Below are 25761 nucleotides of genomic sequence, written 5' to 3' on the forward strand. Positions count from 1 at the left end.
TGAAAAAGCATGAATTGAAACATAATGCCAGCAATCACATATTGTGTGTTTATGGTGCACCAGGCACTGTGATAAGCACAACACAACACATGCATTAGCTCGTCCTTATAACAACCCTATGAAGTAGATATCATCCCTGTTTCACAGATGAGAAAGCCAAGGCTAGCAGGTTACCCACATTCACAGAGCTAATAAATGCCAGAGCTAGAATTTCAACCCAGTTCTGACTGACTCCCAAGTCAGTTCTTCAAATGTTATATACTACATACTGCTTTAGGTCGAAGGTACTGTATAGATTATTAAAGTACTGGGATAACATGCAGCAAAGAAGTGCAAAAAATAAGCTGGACTAAGAAGGTGTGTAATGATTTCCTTCTTTATAAAGCAAAACAAAGCGATGTAAAAGAAATGTTTTTATCCATATGATACTTTATATATTTTTTCATAACTTACCTCAGATGAAAGACTCATAATTGTCTTTACTCTGTTGATAAGTTCTTGAAAAATAAATTGTTTTTCACCTTAAAATTATACATATTAAATAATACCTAAAACCTTAAATAGAATGGTTACTCAAAAAGGACTGATAAATTAACTTTTAGAAATTTGTAGGGCTTTTAATTCAAAAAGAAATATAAGTACACGGCAAAACATTCAAATGAAACAAAAGAATCTTCCTCCTATTTAAAATTTCCAGATCCCAGTTTCCTGAGAGTCATTATTAGTTCTGGTTTCTTGTGGATCCTTTCAGAAAGAATCAGTGTATATATTTATGCATGCATGTGTGCGTGTGTGTGTGTGTGTGTGTGTGTGTGTGAATGGGTATATGCACACTTGCATATGTCGCAGTTGAATTTATTGTCTTGAATGGTAATAATTAAGTCGTAAATATATCATTAATCATGGAACTATATACTGTGCATATATTCTTATAATACAAATCTTGTCTTACATGCATTATAAAATGATTTCCTGTGTATAAGTGGATAACGATGATTGTACTTTTAAGAAAAACAGATATATGGTATATTAACCATATCCTTAAAGAAGACACTAACATAAATTCTATGTAATTGTAATATGAAATGGTTATAATTTAAGAAACTTAATTTCTAGGGTTGCTGAGTTATATGTGAGAAAGAATTATAAGACATTAACTTTGAGAATTAAAGTTAATTAGAGGTCCTCATAGATTTAATATTTTCTTCAAAATTTCTCTGTACTTTCAAATATATTTTTAATATCTGATAAAAGTTGCAGAGTGACATTACATATTAAAGAATAAGGCAATATTTTGAAGTAAAGGGAATAGTGTTACATATTGCTATATTTTGTTTTAATAATGGTAGAAGATGATATTGAATCAGTTTACCTTGGAAATTATGTGTTTCTAGTATAAATATCGGCTATGAAAAGTAAATCTTAATCAGCCTAAAAGAGAAGATTTGAGCATCCTGAGTATTTTAATTTAAAAGTTAAGTCGCTAATTCTTTTTTTATGTTTTTGTTTTCTAATTTTAGGTTTTAGTATTAAAGCAGTGCCATTCCAGAATGCCATCTTGAATGTAAAAGAACTTGGAGGTATACTATTTCAAATCATTTCTATGTCTGCCTTTAACTTTTATTAATTTCATAATAATATATAAAATTCAAACATAATGATAATTTATTCTAGTAGGTGGTTCATTTTTACCTTCATAATATATTTCCTAGAAACATTTCCTTCTCTTTGTATATGTTTTTAAAATGTTGAAGATTTCTAAGTAACATAAACTTTGGGTTTTTTAAATGAATCAAAGACTTATACTATTATCGGCAATTTATGCTCATTGGTTTTACTTGTTCAAAAATTCTTGAATAAAACATATGAAGAGAATTTTAATATCATTAAAAGATCAACTATACAGGGAAAAGATCTGTATTTTAGAGTAGTTTGTGTTTATCCTGCAGATTTTATTTATTGTATTAGGTCTTTTTAGAATATATTTTTTCCGATAATAAATCTTTGCCAATGGGTTCTTTGCTGGCCAAGCACATTTATTGGATAGGCTGTACCCCAAACCATACATCACTCAGTCTTTCATTACACTCTCTGCCTGGCATTTTTTGGTTGTTTTATGTTAGTCAGGGTCTTAACCCATGTAAATAGATTAACAAAGAAATCAGTCAATTCAGTGAACCCACTAAATTCTCAAATGGCACATGGAAATAGTAAGTGCTCTGGAGTGCAGTATGATATTGGTGAATTTAATGACTTAGAAGAACGTTATCTTTCATCTCTTTAATCCCTTTGTGATATTGACCTTACCCTGTTTTGTTTTGTTTATTTTCCTTAAGGTCATTCTAACTGTGACCTATTTTTAGCTTGACGAAATTGTAACACCAGCTTTATGCCATTTTAATCATGTTTGGCACCGTCTTATTTTTATCTAATAAAGTATTGGCTGATCTTTTCAGGTGTGTGTTTTCAGTTCGCTATGTGTAGGACAGTTTTGCTTCTGTCAGTCAGTTTCATATCCACTTTTAGCTTTTATAGCATTAATATATAAAATAACCATGATCGATAAATTCCAATGTTTTTTTAAAACATTTGGTTTTCACTTTGGGAGGCAGAGGCGGGAGGATCATGAGGTCAAGAGGTTGACACCATCCTGGCCAACATGGTGAAACCCCGTCTCTACTAAAAATACAAAAAAAAAAACCAGCTGGGCATGGTGGTGTGCGCCTGTAGTCCCAGCTACTCGGGAGGCTGAGGCAGGAGAATTGCTTGAACCCGGGAGGCGGAGGTTGCAGTGAGCTGAGGTCGCGCCACTGCACTCCAGCCTGGCACCTGGTGACGGAGTGAGACTCTGTCTAAAAAAAAAAGACATTTGGTTTTGTCATTTTGACTCCAAAATGATAAAACATGAATGTTCTTGTCATAATTTTTAATGCAAAGTTTTTAAAAGACTGTGTTCTGTTAGGGTGAATATTTTAAATTATAATTGTACTTTTAAGAAAAATAAATGTATGGCATATTAACCATGCCATATGCTTAAAACCTTAAAATACAATGGTTGCTCAGAAACTGTTGATAAATTAACTTCTAGAAATTAGTTTAATTTAATTTAATTTAAAAAAGAAATACAAGCATGTGGCAGAACATGCAAATGAAACAAAATAATCTTTCTCCTTTTTAACATTTCCAGATCCCTGATTTATAAAAGATGTTTTTCTGCTTTGTGGCTTCTGGTGATTATTTATTCTTTGGTGACAATAATATTACTTATGGATATTTAAAAATCAGAACACATTGTAAAAGTCCATGGAATCAAAATGTATGGTTTGAGAATTATATAGTTTTTGGATATGGTTGTTACTAAGAATTTTAGGTTGGACACAAAACTCTTATCAAATACCTCCAGGTGTAAGAAACTATTGGTTAATAGGCGTTAATTATATATGATGTTTACTTGGATTAAACAAACAGTAAATATATCTGTACAGTTTTTAAAAAGTGAACACCAAGAAATTTATAAGCTTGGCTCTGTGCCATCAAAATTCAGTACAATAAAAGATCAAGTTAGAGGATTAGAGGTATGTAAGGTGGGAATACGTCTGTTCTCAAGTACGGTTTAATTTTGCTGAAAGATCTGTGCCCTGACAATTGCTGAAATGGAAATTACAATGGAGGGGATACCATACGTTTTGGTGGTAATGTTTTTGTTGGAATCTGTTCCGTAATGAGGTTGAGCGATGCAGGTAAAAGGGCAGAGCCTCAGAGATCAGAGTAGATACATTCGTTCCAGGCTAGTGATTCATAAGTTTTTGGCATGCATTAGTATTGAAGAGCAAATTTCTAGTCTCAGCATAGATTCTTTTACCTCCTCAACTTTAATAGCTCTGTTTCGGGCCGGGCGCGGTAGCTCACACCTGTAATCCCAGCACTTTGGGAGGCCGAGGCGGGTGGATCACGAGGTCAAGAGATCGAAACCATCCAGGTCAACATGGTGAAACCCCGTCTCTACTAAAAGTACAAAAAATTAGCTGGGCATGGTGGCACATGCCTGTAATCCCAACTACTCAGGAGGCTGAGGCGGGAGAATTGCCTGAACCCAGGAAGCGAGGTTGCAGTGAGCCGAGATCGCGCCATTGCACTCCAGCCTGGGTAACAAGAGTGAAACTCCGTCTCAAAAAAAAAAAAAAAAAAAAAAAGGCTCTGTTTCCAGATGACAGAGTGTCTGAAGGAAAAGGGAACTTTCTGAGTAAAATTCAATTGTGTATCCTGTGTCACATGCTCAGGGGCATGCACTGAAGGGAACTGACTTCTTGATATTTCATTCACTAAGTCATTTCCTCAAATATTTTTTGAGACTAGGCTACTAGGTTATGTCTCAACCAGGAACACATGAAAACCTAGGCTAACTGGTATAAAGTGTAGCTTTCCTAGGAATTAAAGTATATCCTAGGTACGAAACGGATCATCCCAATATAAGGAGTATGTGCATTTAGGCTGAAATCAAGTTGTCTGAAAGGGAGTTGCTTGACTGAGAATTTCTGGGAGGAGAGAGTTAAGTGTTTTAGGATCAGTGTGTGAAGATATGAAGCTTTTATTCGCCAGTGGAGGGTTGCTTAGAAGACAGGTTCAGTCAGATTGTCAATCAGAGAAAAATTCTGAATTTAAGGGAGGACCTCAAGAAGACAGGTGGTTGGCCAGGTACAGTGGCTCACGACTGTAATCTCAGCACTTTGGGAGGCTGAGGTGGGTGGATCACCTGAGGTTGGGAGTTCAAGACCAGCCTGACCAAATGGAGAAACCCTATCTCTACGAAAAATACAAAATTAGCCAGGTACGGTGTGTGCCTGTAGTCCTAGCTGCTTGGGAGGCTGAGGCAGGGTAATTGCTTGAACCTGGGAGGTGGAGATTGCAGTGAGCCAAGATCACACCACTGTACTCCAGCCTGGTGACAGAGCGACTCCATCTCAAAAAAAAAAAAAAAGGAAGATAAATGGTAAACAGAGAGATTGAGAGGCAGGACAGTGAGGAATGCCCAGTTAGTTCTCCCCTCCTTATCCTGGGGTTAATTCAGGAGAACAGCATGGCCCCTTTTCTCCCTGCTAATGTCATTCCTCTACCCCTTTTCAGATAGTTCCAAGGCTCTTCTTCACTGTGTTTCCCAACTTTAAATTTCTCACTCCTTCAAAATAGGGAACGCATACATCTGTGCTCGTTATCTATTTAGAAGAAGTGGTATGGGGTGAAGTAACAATGAGTAATGGAGTTAAACTCAGTGAAAGTCACTTTTGGGGGATCTTAATGACAAACTGTATGTTTGCATGTGACTATATTATATTTGTGTTGAATATATATTACTTATATAGATAATTATTTCCTGTTACCAACTTGTGAAAGTGTTTTCATATCTTTTTCCTGAAAATTCTTATAATTCTTATTCCCATCTATTTCTTTTCATGGGGTGTTTTCTTACTGTTCATTTGATCATTTTACCACAGTTGATTATGGGTCTAGCATGATCCTAGGGGCAGAAAATGAAAGATCTAAGGCACAGCCCTCATCTTCAGGGAACTCATCATTCAGTGATGGAGACATTCATGAAAAGAGATATAGGAAATTAGTGAAGTTTTTGAAAATAATGGAATGAAGGGGAAAAAAAGTACAAGGTAAATTATGACATAATGAGAGCCAAAGGTGGGCCATTTCTGTTTTACTATATTAAGAATGCGTTGTTCTCAACTACCTGTCACACCCCGCAGGGTTGCAGTGATTATGCTTATCTATTTGTGAAATTGGAGCTCTAAATTTCCTTTTTCTATTTTGCCCGTATTCCCTTTTTTATCCCCTACACATCTAATCTTTGCAACTTCATACCTAGAGAGTAGATGCTATTATTAATTCACAGATAGGACGACACTGGACACGATGATTTGACCACAGTCACTTCAAGCAGGAGGTGGGAATCAATCTGAGCCCTTGTGCATAATCAGTGCACTCTACACCTACAGCACTTTACCCAGGGCCTGGCACAAGAGAAGTGCTCCCACATGTTATTTGCTGATGTTTGTATCATTATCATTTGCACAATTTAAAGTCTTCACACATTGGTCTGGTATTTTTTTCATTAACAGTGTGTTGGTAAAACACTTTTTTTTTTTTTTAAGATGGAGTCTTGCTTCATTGCCCAGGCTGGAGTGCAGTGACACAGTCTCAGCTCACTGCAACCTCTGCCTCCTGGGTTCAAGTAATTCTCCTGCCTCAACCTCCCAAGTAGCTGGGATTACAGGCATGCCTCACCACACCTGGCTAATTTTTGCATTTTTAGTAGAGATGGGGCTTCATTATGTTGGCCAGGCTGATCTCGAACTCCTGACTTCAAATGATCTGCCCTCCACAGCCTCTCAAAGTGCTGGGATTACAGGCATGAGCCTCTGCGCCTGGCCCTAAAACACCATTTTGACAAAACATGGACACCTTGCTCTCTGCTCAAAAACATTTATAGGACTTCATCTCTAATTATTGCTGTTGCTTTTATCATTAATTTTCTCTCTCACACTCTCTTGTTTAGAGATCTTTCAGGTCAAACTCTTGGTCAGTTATGGTTCTGAGTTCTGGTTCTGTAATCCTGCTTCCCTCCTTCAAGACTACCTTTTGAATCAAAGTCTTACTTCTGCTTTCCAAACTATCTAAAACCTTCCACAAACATTTCACTTTTATATTCAGTTATTCTTTCTAATTCATTCATTCAGCAAATATTTACTGAGCATATATTACATGCCAGACTCAGTTATAGAAAGTTGTGGTGATTATAGTGTCAAAACAAGCACTGTTCCTGCATAAACCAGGTAAGAGGTCCAAGGGGAAGCTCTTGTATACTTGACTTCTTCTTAATTAAAGTCAACTATTACTTCCTATAGGCCTAGAGCAGATATCCATTTAATCCCTTTCACACCTGAATGGGTTTTCTAATACCATCCAGCAAGGGTGAGGATTAGTTCTGATTCCTATGAAGGGCATTTTATAGTGTTACTTCATGAACTTTTTGTTTCCTATGTAGTCTTTCAGCCAGGAGGTTTTTGGTGAAGCTAATTTCAATCCCTTCTCTTTTGTTTTTAATTAATTACTCTGCTGGTCTTGCTCACATTATTTTATTCTTCTGGATATTGTATAAGATTCCTAACAAGGAACCTGAATGGACAGATGGCTTAATCTATTTTCCTTCCTTGTAGTGACATGTTTCAAAGCCCAGACATTCTGTATGATTCTAGGCAAGTCTACCACCTTCTTGTATCTCTGTTCCCTTATCTGTAAAGTGAGATAATAATAGCTCCTATGTCATATAATCCTTGTGAGGGCTGACTTAGTAAATGCAGGCCAAGCACTGAGTTTGCCTGGTCTATAGCTAACAGTATGGAAGGTTTACTTTTATAATAATCATACTCTCACTTTGCCGTCTCTCAATTCTGTGCAAAACAGGACACTTTTCAATAAGCCTTTTTTCCACAGTCAAAAATAACACAAATCATTTATTGATTTTTTTTCCTCTTTGTGGTCATGCCTTTCTTCACTTAAACAAGGTGTTACACCTGTTTAAACTGAGAAGCAACTGGAAAAGGCCCTCATTGGAGTCTCTGTGTAGCTGCCTAGCATAGTTTTGGCACTCTACATGGGTTAATATCAAATGATCTTGTCATGCTCCATCCACCTCATCACCTTTCCTTCTGTTTTCACATTTTGCCTGAAAAATCTCTTCTGTCTATCGTTGCCTCTTAATTGCTTTCATTTTGCATTTGGCTTATGTACTTCAGCCACATTACGAAAGTAAGTGAAGCATCTGGCATTTAGCTGAGTTGAAAGCAGTTGTCCACACTGCGGTGATGTCACAGCTCTGATAATGTTGCATTTTAGAAATGTCCAGTACTTAAATATACAAACAGATATCTATCTGTCATGGATGTTTGTCTCTTAATTTTGAAATCGGATTTGTGAATTGATGGAATCCAGAGATGGAAATTTTTCGCTCTTAACATGTTTGGTCTGTTATTTATTGATAAGGACCCGGACGTCATCCTAATTCCTAACTGAATTCTGAAACCAGGATTGGGTTTGTCAAATGACTCGTTTTCTTCCTCTGATATTCTAATGCATCACCTCTGATTTGTCTCCCCATGCCCCATCCCAGCCACCGTCCTTACCCAATATTCTCTTTGGAAGTAGTGTCTTCACATTTGACATTGAGAAAGGCAAAGACAAGCTGAAGAGCAGTTAGCGGTCTTTCATGATTCAGTATTCACTGCTGCTTGTCAATCAAAAGGGGAAAGTTCATCAAGATTTTTGTTTGCATTTCATTTTAATTTTTTCTTTCTGTAAAGAAAAGACAACATTTTGTTTTCCTTCTTTTAGGAGGCAGTGAAGGTAATGTAGAAAGTGCAAGTTCTGTTCATTTACTCATTTGCTTTGGCCCATGCAATAGTGATTGAATGATTTTTGTGGGTTGTCAGCTAAGCCATTTTTTTAAGGTTTCTCCTGTCAGCAGCCAAGCTGTTATATGAAACAGATGTTGACTCTGTCCTGGTTCTTTGTTTGCCTGGAGGAATACGCCTCCTCATAGTGAAAGGTGCTGTTTGTTTGTATCCTGCTAGTTATCTTCGGGTGCTGTTAATCTGCCCAGGTTATTTGCATTTCTTAATTTCTTCAGAAACTGTACAGGACATACTACTTGACAGGCAACCCAGGGGGCACTGCTGCCTGTTTCTTTTAATTTCTGTCTTTCGTACACAGACCATTTGGTGTCTTTCACCAAAATAAAGCTTTCTTTCTTCAGAGTCTTATTTTATTACGTCTTACTTTAGAGGGAAGAAGACCTCTTTAATTTTTACCTTATGCATTCCCACAATCCCATATTTATTATGCATTATCCCCCTGCAGATTCCCACTACCATCTCCCATTTTTTTTAAAACTCCAGCTAAATACTTACGAATCTCATGTAACCACTGGCTCTGAGAGTCATGCCACACTGCAAAGCCAGAGGAGACGGGGAGATGTAAAGACAATATAAAGCAGTAAATTGGTTGGGTATCAGAAAAAGAACAGCATAGGCAGACAGACTTGCAGAGGTTATTGTGGCCACATTGCTTTGAGGGACAGGTGGAGTTGCAAAAATTTCTTGCTAGTATAGGAGAAAGCAACTTGCTATTCAAAAAGTGTTTTAGACATTTCTAGACATGGGAGGAATGGTGAGAAACCATGTCCCTGGCAAAGGAAAATGACAGCACAGAAGAAGGGTTTAAGGAAGACCATGTCCATAGAATGCCTTTGACCATACTATAAGTAAATTAGAGGCAGCTACATGCAAGTGAATGTACATATTCTGTATTTGTTATATAATTATAAGGAAGAAGTGTGCTTCAGCTAGTAGAGGATAGCCTCAAGAACCTCTGCCACTCTCTGCAATTGAATTTCTTATTATTTTCTTATATGTAAAATATAAGTTTTAATAAATCACCTCTATTTATTTCCCAAGGGATTGGGCTGGAATAGAAAAGTTTTAAATTACCTAAAGCTGCTTGGAGAGATGCTTTAAGAATAGATGGTGGTATTTCCACTAATTCTCTTTTTATAGTCATGGATCTAGTCTGATATGTAATATCGAATGACCACAACTTCTTGGTATAGTATTGTTTCCTTATCAAGGAAAAGAACCAGGCCTTTTTGGATTGGGAACAGCCAGTTAACTCCTGGCTCCCTGAGCTGTGTACTTTCTCACTTAGGCTTAGGCTCTACTAGGGGAAATGATATTGGTATAAAGCCAAGTCACTTGGATGTGAGTTAAAAGGCTACAGCTATCTGAATTGGTTGAATAGGATCCCAGGGTGGTGGTGTTTAAGCGTTTTTTACACTTGCTAAGGGAAAACTGAGCCAAACAGTCAGCAGAGCCAAGTAAATGATTCTAGGGGCCCAGAAGTCTGTTACTAGCTGAGTAGACCTGACCTTAATTTTTGTTTTCTCCTGGAGAAGTGCCCTAGGAAAATTTTTAAAATTTGTCTTCCCAGTCATAGTCTAGTATAGCACTTAAGTGTTCACTTTTTCTAAGATTCCGTATACATGTAGAACGCTCTAGAAATGAGTTTTCTGGCCTTTTGACCCCCCCCACCCCCCAGCTATGGGGATCTCATGTACCTCTGAAGGTTGCTGCTGCACCACTGTTTCCTCTTCAGGGCAATCAGATCATTTCATATCTTCCAAGTCTACTAAACTGCCTAACAGAACATTTGTGTTGGGTTCTTAGTTTAATTTCCTATTCCTCACAAGGGAGTAAGTATTCCTGTTTCTCTCGGGGATTGCCATAATAGCAACTAATTTTCAATGTGTATTTAGTTTCAGTGTAGTATTGCAGCAACAGCACTGGAAGTCAAGAGACCAGTATTTTCCTCTAGCAAAACAAGCCATGGAACATTGGGCAAGGCACACTTAACTTTTCCAAGGCTACTTATTTTTTTTTTTCCAGCAGCCGAAGATTCTGATAACAATGATTTTGCTTAAGTATAACATAACTAGTTTATTTTTATCTTGAAAGTCATAGTATCTATCTTGCTTTGGCGCCCCTACAATTGTACATCCTGCCTCTAACCTCTGTACAAGATTATGTAGCATTGTTCACTGTATTTTTCTTTAATCCTGACTTCTTCAATTATTTATTTTTTGTACAGTAAACATTTGGATACACCTCAGAGCTTTTCTGAGTGTATGTTGTGTGGCAGGGTATATACATAAAATAAAAAAAATACTTGACAAAGTTTCTATCACTCTGATCGCTCTGATGTTTTCTTTGAGAAGCATTATAGTCTGGTGTGGTAAGTCCTATAACAAGATTGAGTATAAGATGTAGTTAAGATTACGTAGGAAGGAAAAAGGAGACTTCACAGAGGAAAAGAGTCTAGGAAAAGGGACAGATGAGACAAAAGTCACAGAGATACAGTAAGTTTAGTTGACAGATGAAACAAGATTGGAGAGTTATGAATCATTGAAAAACCATAATCTTAAGGATTCACTGTACTGTAGTATAAAATATCAGCAGTTTCAAGCTGGAGGGAAATTTGCCAAATTATGACCCAAGATGCTAGAGTAATGCTAGATTTTTCACAAGAAACAGGTTGTTTTGTTACTGTTATTAAATTCATTTCAGCGAGTATTTAATGAATACCAACTCCATCTCCATGCCAGACCCTGAGGATGCTATCCCTGCCATGCCCAGATGTGGGTGAACACACACACACACACACACACACACACCCATCCTCTGAGCCTGTTTCTTTGTATACTTTGGTGGGAGGGTAATGTTGGCCATAATGATTATGGAAGTTCTCAGAAAAAAATAAACTTTGCTAGACTCCTATAATTGGAATGGCAACTAGACAACTGTTGAAGAGGTAACATGCTTACAGCTATTTATCACTTAACAGACTATATTGATTCTCGGACACATTCAAAGCTGATTAAAATAGATGTGAGTAGAATTCTTTTGAGGAATCTAAATTTGTTGTTTTTAATTTCTTGCAGTCCAAAGTATTGTTGAAATATTCTACTGAAGATGCTGGATTATTTTAATCTTGAAATTCCCTAGTATTTAAGGTATCATTGTGAGCAGCAATAATGCGAATAATTTATGTAAAGTTAATTATCAGTGTCATTACAAGTATGTGAAACGTTAAATTTAAGCAACGTACGATTGAAAATTAGAAGTTGGTTTTTCAAATGTCTTTTTTAATATATGTCTTTATTTTTCCTCCATAGCCCAAATTCTATTTCATGACAAAAATGCTAAGAAAACAAACAATAAATTAAATCTATAACAAAGATAGATTTAAATCCTTAACAAAGAAAGAGCAAGACAAAGCTTGAGGTACAGACAATGGAAACATGAAATAGAAGAGGAATTCATCAGGATTATTAATCAAAGGGCTCATCAGAGTTATTAATTGGAGCTCCACATTTGGAGCTGTGCCTTTATTTTTCTTTTCTCCTTGTGTTAAGTAGTGGATAGCAGCTGTGTTTACCCACAAACTAAATCCTTGAGTGTGGGTGCTAGCCCCAGAGAGGTAGGGCAGTGCCTCAGTAATGTGCTGACTGCCAGGTGGGTTAGAAAGCCCACCCACACAGGAGACAAGCCACTTGTCTGTCCCTATTAATCACTGCAAACAGACAATGGTAAACAAAAGAGCTGGCACACAGAGAGTCTCAAACAAAAGATGAGTGTATCACTATGACACACCGCAATAAAAAGAAAATCAATACCATGAAAGAAAGATACCAAATAAAAAATGAGAAGAAAATATATTCAAGGACCTAGAGGTAATAGAGTGATCAGAAGAAGACATTCAGAGAGATTTTTCATGAAAAATAATCAAGCACAGAAAGCAAGAATTAAAAGCTTGACTTTAAATTTTAAAATGAAAATGTTTATTAATACATCTCATATAAATTAGGGAAATAAAAGATTGAACTAAGGAATTTTTTTTAGAATGACATACAAAATGAATACTTCAGAAATGTGGGAAAAAAATTAAGAGACATAGAGAACAGTTACAGAAGTTCTAGCATCCCTGTAATTCTCTGAGAGAAAAGAGAAACTGGAAAGGACACACACAAAAAATAATTGAAGAAATAGTAGGGGGAAAGCATCAAATATGAAAAAACAATATTCAGATGGAATGAGCCCTCTCAATTCCAAATATAATTAATAAGAAAAGAACCATACTTATAGAAATATTATAAACACAAAGAAACCTTTAATTACACACACACACACACACACACACACATGCAAGCATGCACACACAAAATAGCATTATTTCTGATTTTAACGTGGAAGATGGCAGGGTCAGATAAAAAGAAAGCATAGAAGTATGTTCTTTTCTTATTTAGGGTATAGTTTAGAATTTTAAAAAGAAAAATTTGGGGTTGGCCATGGTGGCTCACACCTGTAATCCCAGCGCTTTGGGAGGCCAAGATGGGAGGATCATGAGGTCAAGAGATGGAGACCATCCTGGCCAACATGGTGAAACCCTACTAAAAATTCAAAAATTAGCTGGGCGTGGTGGCACTTACATGTTTTCCTGGCTACTTGGGAGGCTGAGGCAGGAGAATCACTTGAACCCCAGAGGCGGAGGTTGCAGTGAGCCGAGATCACATCACTACACTCCAGCCTGGTGACAGAGTGAGACTCTGTCTCAAAAAAGAAAAATTGAAGTTTATGTGTCTTAAAGGCAATTAAGAATAAACATGACACTAAAAGTAGGATGATATATTCATAAAGGAATTTTTAAGAAAATTTTGTAAGTTTACATAGTCAGCTCATATAATAAATTATCTTAGGGAATGGAATAAGAGTTCACTGAGATAAAATACAAATAATTTTGCTTTATCTGTATTACATGAATTTTTTTCCATGATAACTTTTTTTAAAAGCATAGAGTTTTTTTTAAAAGAATGGAAATATAAGGAGAAAAAGCAAAGAATATTTGATACATTTAGCAAAGTTCAAGAAAGAAAACAGTCAAAAAAGTTGTGATAAATAGAACTGTATCAATAATCACAATAAATGTAAGTAGATTCAATTCCCCTTTTCTAATATGGATAGCATAAAACTAATATATATGCAGCTGCATATGGTGACAAAAAGACACTTCTACAAAGAAAAGATACATTAACGTAAAAATACATTAAAGAAAGATACATTAAGGTAAAAATAAGGGGATAGAAATGATACCTTTAAAAATTCCATAAAAAAGAAAGTACTTAAAGTAGTGTGGGATGAAATAGGAATCAAAGCAAAGATCATTACGTAAACTAAAGAAAAAGATTTCATGTTAATATACTAAGATAACTAAGTAATTAGGAAGCTTTAAATATTTAACTACATAATTCTGAACTATATAAAGCTGAAACTAAGAGAAATATATAAAAAGTCAACAAATCCATAATTAGTAGGGAAATTTAGCCCTCCTTATTTGAGTAGACAACAGATCAAATAAATAAAAACATATAAAGGATTTAAATAGTCAAATAACAGACTTATCTAATTGATAATTGTATATTTTTAAACTTAAATAGAAAATATGTTATTTTGAATTATCCATAAAATTTTTACACGTGACTTTATGTGTTTTCTGGTAAATATCCAGCAAAATTTGAAATTAATAGCAAATAGACAAAAATAATGGCACAGCCAACAAAATTTAAAAGTACTCTAATCTTGTGTTATGAATCAAAATGGATCCAAGGTCTGAATTTAAAACCTAAAACGATAAAACTTCTAGTAGAAAACATGTAAGAAAATCTTTGTGCCTTTGAGTTAGGCAAAGATTTCTTAGACACCAAAGCATGATCCATAAAAGGAAAATTGGTAAATTGGATTTTTTTTTTTCATTTCCAATAGGCTCATTTATTGTCAGATGCTTGCTTCCTTTGTTTAGTTTTAATCCCCACACCATTAACATTGGAGCATGGAACACGTTGGCCTCCTAACAGTTCCCGGAACCACAGTCATTTAGGATGGAAAGTAAACAGCATCTTGCCTTTTTGAGGGGAGATGGGAGGTCAGTGGAAAGGGAGGCCACAGGCATGAATGGGCCAGCAAGGTGAGTCCAGGAGAGCCTGGGCTGTCACTGATCAGCCCTCGTGGCTCAGTTTGGTCCTCTGTTCTGAGTTGTTCTTTCTGACTAATCTTAACTTGTGTTCATCGTCTAGGTGAGCTCCTGGTACTAACTAATGGGGTAGGAATTACTCAGATCCCCAGGCTGTGAGCATCGCTCATTTTTGCCATTAGACAAACTTCCCCATGTTGCTCCCTAAATTTCTCTTGCCTATAATCCAAATTCCCCCATGCCGTTCCTTAAATTTCTATCTCCTGTAATCTAAATTCTGGCCAAAGCTAATGTCTAATTTAGAAAACAAATGCAGCCAACAGAAGATAGGATCTGGGGTCAGGCCAACTTGTCTTCAAACCCCAACTCCTCCATTTATTGTAGCTATATAGCTGATGAAAGTGTAAAGTGGCACAACTGCTTTTGAAAACAGATTAATGGTCTCTGAAAACGGTGAATGTACACCAATCTGATAAGCCATTCTACTCTTAGAAGAAGTGAAAACTTACATTGACACAAAATCTTGCACACAGATGTTCATAGCAACTTTATTTGTAATAACACAGTACTGGAAACAACCCAAATGTCATCAATTGGTGAATGGATAAACAAATTGTAGTATATCTATAAAATAGAATACTATTCAGTAATCAAAGTGAATGAACTATTGATACATGCAACAACATGGTTGAACCTCAACATAATTATGCCAAGTGAAAGAAGCCAGACAAAATAAAATACTGTTCTCCTACTGGGATACATTTGTATTCTATTTATATAAAGTTTTAGAAAATGCACACTTGTATTTAGTGACAGAAAGATCAGTGATTGCCTGGGCGTGGGAGAAGGAAGATAGGGTAATAGGTGAAAGAGAGAGATTTAAAGGGTCATGAGAAAACTTTTGAGGTGCTGGATATACTTACTATCTTGATTGTGGTGATGGTTTCACCATCCATACATATGTCAAAACCTGTCCAATTGTACATGTTAAATATGTGCAGTTTAGCATATGTCAGTTATACCACACAAACTATTAAAAATATTTTTGTAACTTGCAAAACTAAAAAATATTCTTAATAATCTCTGGTTAAAAATCATTGAAATTATGTTTTGTAGGAGACTTTGGCCCTTTTCTTGGATCGCTTTCCAATGAAAATTTATTTTAGACACGCTAAGGTAAAAAAAAAAAAAAAGCTTAAAAAAGATGAAAGTGACTGGGAAAGGACTCGGAAAGAAAAGCATCAGTTTCTAGATAATCATATGTAGCTAAATTGCTAAGATTAAATATGTAAGCACTTCAAACTCTAAGATAAATTATCAAATCAATCAACTTAATGTGTAGACTTTTAAAATCTCAGTGCTAATAAGAGAAGACAGATTGATCTGTCTGTGTATAGCAGCACTCAGTTAATAAAAAAATACATATGACAGATTCATTATACAAAGAGTGAGAGATTTCTCAGTATAACCTAGTTGTGGTTCATTCTATAGTGATACTCAAAACCATAGTGATACAAGGTTTTCTTCCCAACCATTGTGGCTATATTTATAGTAATTATTCACATTGGTGATTCTGCATTTGGCAAAATGCAGATCTTATAGAATATAGCAGGTTGGGAAAAAAAACAGTAATGACATTAAGGTGAAAAAATATATTAGCATCTGCTTCCAAAATACATTAGCATAATTCCTATCTAGATGGTTTGTTTTTTGTGTATGTGTAATGAAATACCATTTTCTGTTGTTCAAGAATCTTTATAGCTTCAAATCATTTTCTTCGGCTGATCTTCTACAAGTCTTATCCTATCCAGAGCATACCTTTGGTTAAAGTTTTCCAGCCAGACCTTATTTTGGCATAAAAAAGTAACATTTTTCATTTGCATTTGCATTTTGCCTCATTTCATTTTTCTAAGTCTTGGCAAAATGCCTGGTTGAGATTGTTCTATTTATAATATGCCATGAGGGTAAAAACATAAATATGTTTTCCCACTCTGTACTTTGCCATCAGTGATCTCCATGGAGTGGGAGCCACCACTACCATGTTCTTTTTCTTTAAGATGATGGTAGATTTTAAATCTGGGGTGTGTAAATATGTATGTATTCTTTATTTCAAAATTATAGTTGGCAGTACAACTAGAGCTGGTGGTAGGTTTATTATATTATTATAAACAATTCATATTTTAGGAATTAGGGGAGCACTAGTTGCCTTGTTTCAGTTTTCTATTTTTTTTTTTCTTTCAAAGTCTTCTAAATTGATTTCTATATGAATTAATCTCCCTTTTACTAACTAGACTGACTCCCAGTAAATTAAGAGAGACCTCCCATAATCCAGGAAGTTAAAAATGCAGAGGCAAACTTCTTGGACACTTACTTGTCATACTACTGTGGACTTTAAGATAGATAGTAGTTGGACAGATACATTGACAGCTTTTAAATGTGGGTTTTCTTTGCTGTTACTGTATATATAGTTGTCTATTTTGTAAACATTTATCAAATTGTAGGGCTGGAGCAGATGAAAATTTGTTTAAATGGTGATTGGTTAAGATTCAAAATTATTATGCTTTCAATTTAGAAATGTAGAAAAGATGCTTAGTCTTTAGGTATATCTCTGAATATACTAAAAATACTTTTAAAAAGTCATTTTTTGTTTTATTTATTTTGAGACAGGGTCTCACACCATTGCCCAGGCTGGAGTGCAGTGGCACAATCTCAGCTCACTGCAACCTCCACCTCCTAGTCTCAAGTGATCCTCCCACCTCAGCCTTCCAAGTAGCTGAGACTACAAGTGCATGTCACCATGCCCAGCTAATTTTTAATTGTTACTATTTCAGTAGCTTTTGAGGTACATGTGGTTTTTGGTTACATGGATGAATCCTATTCTGGTAAAGTCTGACATTTTAGTGCACCCATTGTCTGAATAGTGTACATTGTAACCAATACGTAGTTTTCTATCCCTCACCCACCTCCCAGGCTCCCACTTCTCAGTGTCTGGAGTTTACTGTACCACTCTGTATACCTTTGCAAACCCATAGTTTAGTTCCCACTTATAACTGAGAACATATGGTATTTGATTTTTAATTCCTGAGTTACTTCACTTAGAATAATGACCTCCAACTTCATCCAGATTGCTGCAAATGTCAATATTCTATTCTTTGTTAATGGCTGAGTAGTATTCCATGTGTATATGTACCACATTTTCTTTATCTACTCATTGATTGATGGGCACTTAGATTGGTTCCATATCTTTGCAGTTGTGAATTGTGCTGTGATAAACATGTGTACAGGCATCTTCTTGATATGACTTTTCTTCTGCGTAGATACTGGTAGGACTGCTAGATTGAATGGTAGATATACCTTAGTTATTTGAACAATCTCCATACTGTTTTCCATAGAGGTTGTACTAATTTACATTCCCACCAGCAGTGTATAAGCATTCTTTTTCACCACATCTACACCAACATCTATTCTTCTTGACTTTTTAATAATGGCCATTCTTGCTGGGGTAGGGTGGTATCTTATGAGTTTAATTTGCATTTCCCTGATGGTTAGTGATATTGGGCATTTTTTCACGTTTGTCGACCATTTGTATATCTTCTTTTGAGAAATGTCTATTCATGTCATTTGCCCATTTTTTGATGGGATTATTTGTTTTCTTCTTGCTGATTTGTTTGAGTTCCTTATAGATTCTGGATATTAGTCCTTTGTTGGATGCATGGTTTGCATATATATTCTCCCATTCTGCGGGCTGTTTACTCTGATGATTATTTCATTGGCTGTACAGAAGCTTTTTAGTTTAGGTCCTATTTATTTATTTTTGTTTTTGTTACATTTGCTTTGGGGGTCTTAGTCATAAATTCTTTGCCCAAACAAATGTCCAGAAGTGTTTTTCCTAGGTTTTCTTCTAGAATTCTTACAGATTATGGTGTTAGATTTAAGTCTGGGTCCATCTTGGGTTGATTTTTATATAGATGAAGAGACACAGATCCAGTTTTATTCTTCTACATGTGGCTATTTTGTTTTTCCAGCACCATTTATTGAATAAGAAGTCCTTCTATCAATTGATATTTTTGTACGCTCTCTCAAAGATAAGTTGATTATGAGTATTTAGCTTTATTTCTGGGTTCTCTATCCTGTTACATTGGTAATTTTTATTTTTATTTTTTTAGAGATGGGTTCTCAATATGTTGCCCAGGCTGGCCTCAAACTCATGGCCTCAAGTGATTCTCCTGCCTTGGCCTCCAAAAATGTTGGGATTACAGGTGCAAGCCACTGTACCTGGATTGAGATCCTCCTACTTTAAGATATGTGGTGGTACTCTTCTGAAAGAAAATCCTTAATATAATAATAGAGATTTATATATTAGTAGGTCTTATTAAGCAATTTGTAGCATTATAAAATAGTTACTGATTTTGTAAAAAGTTTCACTTCAAATTTTTTGTAAACATTGAAGTCCCAATACATTTTAAGTTATTTGATTTAGCTACATATTTTCCATATCATTTTTAAGGCATACATTGATTCTAAGATTCTCTTTTGTAAGTGATTAGTCACTGCCATGTTCTGCTCATATTAATTTCCTCAACCCACTTTCCTTTTGAAAGAAAAGCTTTCTCTCTTAAAATCCTTGTTACTGGGATTCAAAGCTTCTAAAACCCACCATGCGCAACTATCATATGCAACTTAAAGTTCACTTTAAATTTCATTGGGAATATTCTTTATAGGCTGTCACGAAATTAAAATCTTACATACTTCTCCATTTATCATCTGGAACAATATCTCTGTGAGCAAGGAAAAAAGAGCAAAGAAATGATGGGTACAAGATAATGAAATCTGGTAGGTAAGAGCCTGTACAATTTTGAGATGAAGCTCTTATTCTTTACTTTTCTTTTGTTTTTATATATTGTATCATGGTGATACAATATATCACCCCAGTCGTATCTTGGTTTATAAGAGAAGCTGAAATATTAACCTTGATTGGCAGAGTGGCCGTTATCATTTTTATGTGTACTAGGCTAGGGCTGGGCTACCAGTTTAAAGACGTATCAACTGAGAAGTGGAGGAAAATGTTGTGGGATGTCTGGTTATACCCTAAAAGTGTAAAGTCCCGTGGCAATACAATGTGAGCCCTAATGCAGAAAATACTCCCAGCGGAACATGTCCTCTTTCATAGCATCACTGGGAATCTTGTCCAGGGAGTTCAATGGGGCAGGTCACCAGAGGAGGACACAAGGGGCAAGTGCAGGACAGCCATGTGCATCATTTGGCCCATGTGCTGACCATATGAAACTTGCTTTGGGACTGGAAAATGCCTGACATGGCTAACCTAGAATATATCACTTCGCTGGCTCCTGGCACCATCCTTGTTTTTCATGTGCAGTGGCTGCTGTTTCACTGTTTAAACATTGTTATGGCTTGCTGACCTGGGGGAACCTGAAGCAAAAAATAAAAAATTTTTTAAAGTTATCTACTGCAGTTCAAAATCAAATTTTAAAACAACAAACTATTTTAATATCTGTAGCTGGAAGGAAAATGTTTGGAGCTGTGCAACTGGCAGGCAAGAGTGTAGTGACTGAAGAAGAGATGATTCTTGGGCCAGTTTTGGACACAAATTGAACTAAACTAAAAGAAACCCAGGCAGACTGTCCTGTCTAGCTTCCCAGTAAAGTCAGAGGGGACCGTCCTGGCAGTACTATGGATTTGTATGCTGGGATAGATACAAACAGCAAACTCTCAGCCCTGTGACTATAAAAAGAATTATTTTTTATGATGTGTTCGTTGTTTAAAAGCAGGCTGTGAGTTTTGTTTAACATTTAATTCCTATCCAGTTCAAAAACCAGAATTCTATCTTTTGTGCTTAAGCTCTTTCAGATGTTTTTATTGTGTAACATTTTCTCCAGATTCTTCTTTTAATGTATGTTTTTTTTTTTCTCACAATCTGTTAAAAGATCAGTTTGTGTGAATCTTGACACTGTGATGCTATTTCATGGTTTTAATTTGAATGTGAGCTGTTGCAGCTGGAAGCATATGATTAATGGTACAGACTTGTTTGTCACAAAAACAGATGATATTTTACATTTAGTCAAGATGCGTTGAAAAATTGATTTGCTTATATTTTACTGGATGTAAGTCACATTTTAATTCACTGTTGAATTCTGCTTATAATTTGAATTAATCTTAAACATGCAGATATATCTCTCATGATACAGCTGGCTATTGAAGGTATTTGAAGGATGATTAGAAAAATTGCATATTAAATATACATTATCCATTAGTTAGGTAGCTAATTCTGGTTTTCGAACTGGATTTTTAATTTAATTTTTTTTATAAAATTGTGCTAAATGAGTCATCGAATCTGGGAGTCAGTGTACAAAGAGTGGGAATAAAGTTTAGAAATGCATTCTTTTTGATGGCTTATATATTTTTATGTACTTTTACAGTTTACCTGCATCACAGGGTGATATTTCTGATCTTCCTTGCCTCCTGCTGTCTTGAAACTCTTCCCCACACAAGACACAGCAGTGTCTTCCAGATCTCTACCATCATTCTGGAATCTAGGGTGGGGGCATTTGCTGCAGTGGCTAGTGTTCTAACCTGTACTTCTCAGAAGCAATATCGGGAGAGTTGTGTATGCAGTCTCCTTCAGAAATGAGTCTTACAAGTTGTTTGAGGCCTGTATGGCATTCTACCTTCCAGCAGTTTTATCTCATAAAAGAATATGAAACCATATTTGTTAAATCAGATGTTTCTTATGCAAATTCGTTACACCAAATAGGAATTTGCTGTTTTCAAATCTCTGGCATGTGACTGGACTGAGCAGTCCCAAACTGAGTATTTCCATGGTAAGGAAGTCAGTCTCAGAAAGCATGTATATATGCCATGTTTGAAGAATTTTCATTATTATCATTCATTATAATTTACTAAAATACAACTTTCTGCTTCTTTGTTAAAATAATCTTAGCTCTGCCTTGTGGAGCCACACTAACAAATAGTATGTCTTCCCTAGATCGTAATTTGGAAACATGAATTTAGGTGTCATATATCCTGAAGGATTATTTTTCAATCTAATTCTCTTCCATTTCTTCAACTATTTTTCCTGTGATGTAGTCACCAGGTCTATCACTATCCTCCTTGTCTCCTAGACGAGTGTTAAATTGTGGTGGTCCCTTGTAAAATATGTGCCTAGAAGCATGATGCTGTAGATGTGGTCTGACCAGTGACACTCATCTCTCTGCTTTTAGGTTATCTTTTTCTTTTAATGCCAACGACACAAGCCATAGTACCCTACTGGCCCATGTTGGATAAGTTGTCAAAACATCCAGCTGTTTTTAGTCATGTCTTTCCCATTCTGTTGTTCAGTTGATTTTTTTTTGTTCAAAGTACCAGACATTACTTATATCTCTATTAAATTTCATTGTGTAAGCACTGGCTCATTGTTCCAGCTTGTCAAGAACTTTTTGACTCTTTTATCATCCAACAAATTAGCTATTCCTTTCAGCTTTGAGCCATCTATAAATGTTAAAATAATATCTTCAACTTTTTTATTCAATTAAAATGTATAAACATGTATCAGACTGTTTACTCTGTGCTAGTCTGATGTTCCCTCCTAGATATAACAAGATGAATAAAATGTAATTATTCTGGCTGGGCGCAGTGGCTCAAACCTGTAATCCCAGCACTTTGGGAGGCTGAGATGGGGGGATCATGAGGTCAATAGATCAAGACCATCCTGGCCAACATAGAGTGAAACCCCATCTCTACTAAAAATACAAAGATTAGCTGGTTGTGCGGCGTGCACCTGAGGTCCCAGCTACTCAGGAGGCTGAGGTGGGAGAATTGCTTGAACCCGGGAGGCAGAGGTTGCAGTGAGCCAAGTTGCGCCACTGCATTCCAGCCTAGTGACAGAGTGAGACTCCATTTCCAAAAAAGAAAAAAAAAATGTAACCATTCCTTCAGGAAGCTCACAGCTATAGGGAATAATAGACATGTAATTATAAAATTGTAATGCAGTGTGATAATTGCTATAATAGAATTACGTGTGAAGTACTTTGAAAACCAAGGTTGGTTGCAAATCTTAGAAGATCTAGCTCCTTTCATATAGGCATGAATTTGGGGATATGTCAGTTAACCTAACTACTACCATTTGATTTCTTTCTTTCTTTCTTGTCCAAGGATACTGTAAGAGACTTGTCAAATATTCTCCTGGAATGATCCTGTACTATGGTATTCCTGAAATGTACCAACCTGGCAGATCAGTCCAAAAGGAACTGAGAATTATTTAGAAACACTTATTCTTCATTAACTCATGGTGGTTCATGATGATCTGAGTTTTAAAATCTGGGGCAATATTTGCCTATCGCCAATCTTCTGGTAACTTTCCCATTCTCCAGGGTTACATAACATTGCTCAGAGCAGTTTTGCAGTTACATCTGAGTTCTTCTGCTATCTTGTGTGTAATCTGTCTGGATCTGGCGACTTGAGTTAACTTAAAGAAGCTTGATATACTCTCTCCTGTGTGCAAATTTACTTTCCTCTTAACTCTTTCCAAAGTTATTCTTTTTATGCCTTCTCTAGTTTATTTTATGCATATACATACATACCTGTATTTTGCTTATATGTTCTTAACATTTTTGCAAGTATAAATTCATTTGAGCCTTTAGTCTTTCCCTTTTTGGTAGCTTCATCCTCCTTTAACTGTCTTCCTCTTATTATATTGAAATCCTTTCTGCAGTCTAGGGTAAATGATCATTTATGGTATTATAGTCTCTGGAATAACACAGCAACCGTTTTTTCTTTGATAGTCACAGTTAATTTTGGAGACTTAGGTTTGCCATTGTTTTCTTACCCTTCTTTACTATGAAATTGTCAGCTGAATAAGGTATACATTTATCAGAACTGAGGACCTTACAGCATCCACATGTCTAATGGCATCTGGCTTTGATATTGTGTCTGTTAATGGCAATATGCCTGCCACCAAGACTGGACAAGTCATGTATTTGGCCATGAACAGTATTTGTGTGGGGGTACTGCCAGCACTTGCCACTTTGTCTCTCCGCAGGGTTTGATTTTTGACCTACCCTCCTCCTTATCGACACATTTTTATCAGTATATCTGTTAGTACTCCTAACTGATTCTGACTTGTGGGGAACTTTGCCTCTTTAATATGGTTTGACATTTTCTAATGATTAATGGTAAAATAATGTAACCTTCACTATCTATGTCCTTGGTAGGCACTTCCTATATTTTCTATATGCCTGTGTTGTCCTGTGTAATTTGGTATCTATCTATCTGATTTTCTTCATTTCCTTAGATTAGATATTTAAAAACAGAAAATTCAGGATTAAAACATTTTAAGGCTTTTGATACATAATGCAAAACTGCTTATTAGAAAATGTACATAGATTCATATTTCTATTAGAAATACATTCTATTATCTTTGTTATTGCATCTTTCTTATTGTTGCAGATCATCGTTTAGATTTTTTTAGGCAGTTGGATAAGTGAAAAATGGTACCATACCACAAGATTCAGCTCATAAAGACCTTGGTGATAAAATGGGTTGCAGTAAAGAAGCTGGCTAAAACCCACCAAAACCAAGATGGCCACAAGAGTGATCTCTGGTCGTCCTCACTGCTACACTCCCACCAGCACCATGACAGTTTACAAATGCAATGGCAACATCAGGAAGTTACCCTGTATGGTCTAAAAAGGGGAGATGTGAATAATCTACCCCTTGGTTAGCATATAATCAAGAAATAACCATAAAAATGGGCAACCAGCTGCCCTCAAAGCTGCTATGTCTATGGAGTAGCCATTCTTTTATTCTTCTCTTTCTTAACAAACTTGCTTTCACTTTAAAAGAAAAGATACCATATAATTATAGTTTATATCTCTTAAATAACAAATTAAAATTCTGTGTGTTCATATCTCCTTTGTAATTTGTATCTGTTGATTATTTTGCTCTTAAAAAATATTACTGTTTTTCTATACTGGTTATTCCAGGTGAAATTTTGGGTTAAAGATTTCCTTGAGATTTTGATTGATAATGTCTTCACCTTACTAGTAAATTTGGAAAGAATTAAAATGTTTATTATATTAAATGCATAAATATATTTAGTAAACATAGCCATTAAATTTGGAAAAAATTAAGTATTTTTTATACTATATGGTAGTATAAGAAATATACTACCATATAGTATAATGTGCTTCATTTTTACAAATATTTTATATGTGTGCCTGCATGTGCATGGGTTTCTGTGTTCATCCATATATATATTGGTATATTTTTCCATATTAGCATATTTTATTAAAATATTTGTTAAAATCACTAGATTTTTCAGTGTTTTTCAATGTATTATAAAAAATTTGAAAATATTTAAATTTTGGTTCTTACCACCTTATGGAACCATATTATTATTAGTTCTTAGTTTTCTAGTTAATTATTAAGGGTTTGTATCTGTAAATAACCATACTTTTTTCCCTTGCCAGTGGCAGTACCTCTTACGTTAGTTTTCTGCCTTGCTATATTGGCTAGAATTTTAAGAACAACACTCAGTAATTCTGGTGATAGTGCAGCCATACTAATTTTTATACCCTTTGCAGCTAGTATATAGTATTTGGCACATATAAGGCTCTCAGAAAATGCTTTAGTAAATTTACTTGAATTAAGCAATGAAAGAGCTTACCAACTCTAGTTGGTAAACTAAAAACATTTTGCATAAGTAAAATAGTACAAAATAGGAAGTTATGCATGACATTAAAAACTATATTAGAGGAGGAAAAAATTATTATATATAAATATAGTAAAAGAAAGGGTGTTGTGGTACAGGTGGCATTTAATGCAGGCTTAGGAATCAATTATACTTGAAAATATAAAGAAAGGGAAAAAGTAGATTCCCAGGAGAAGGAAAAATTCAAACCAGAGGCAGCAGCAGTTGGGAAGCATGAAGGGTGTAAGGGGAAAATAGGAGCAGTTCATTTTGGCTGGGGTAAAGGTTTCATAAATGGTGTGGAAAGATTCAAGGTTAGCAAGGTCATTTGGGTCAAATCAAGAGCCTTGAATGTCAGACTAATGTCAGTTCTTTGGACTAATGCTTTGCAAGATTTTTCACATTATCAGACATTG

General features: G+C 35.6%; 1 protein-coding gene across 13 annotated transcripts in view; it reads left to right on the forward strand.

The window, feature by feature from the left end:
• ARL15 (ARF like GTPase 15) overlaps positions 1 to 25761 on the forward strand; it is a 436720-nt gene that overhangs the window by 160921 nt on the left and 250038 nt on the right. For 11 of the 13 annotated variants that reach the window (XR_008479723.2, XM_078365506.1, XM_017969921.4 and 8 more), the window contains one exon: positions 1521 to 1580. The exons of the other annotated variants lie outside the window; for them this stretch is intronic. Coding sequence is in view for 10 of the 11 variants with exons in the window: in XM_078365506.1 (XP_078221632.1) it covers positions 1521 to 1580 (60 nt within the window). In the remaining variant the exon portion in view is untranslated. The remainder of the gene's footprint in view (positions 1 to 1520; positions 1581 to 25761) is intronic. 13 annotated transcript variants of the gene reach the window in all.

This window comes from Callithrix jacchus, chromosome 2 (genome assembly GCF_049354715.1).
Source record: "Callithrix jacchus isolate 240 chromosome 2, calJac240_pri, whole genome shotgun sequence".
Lineage (NCBI taxonomy): Eukaryota > Metazoa > Chordata > Mammalia > Primates > Cebidae > Callithrix > Callithrix jacchus.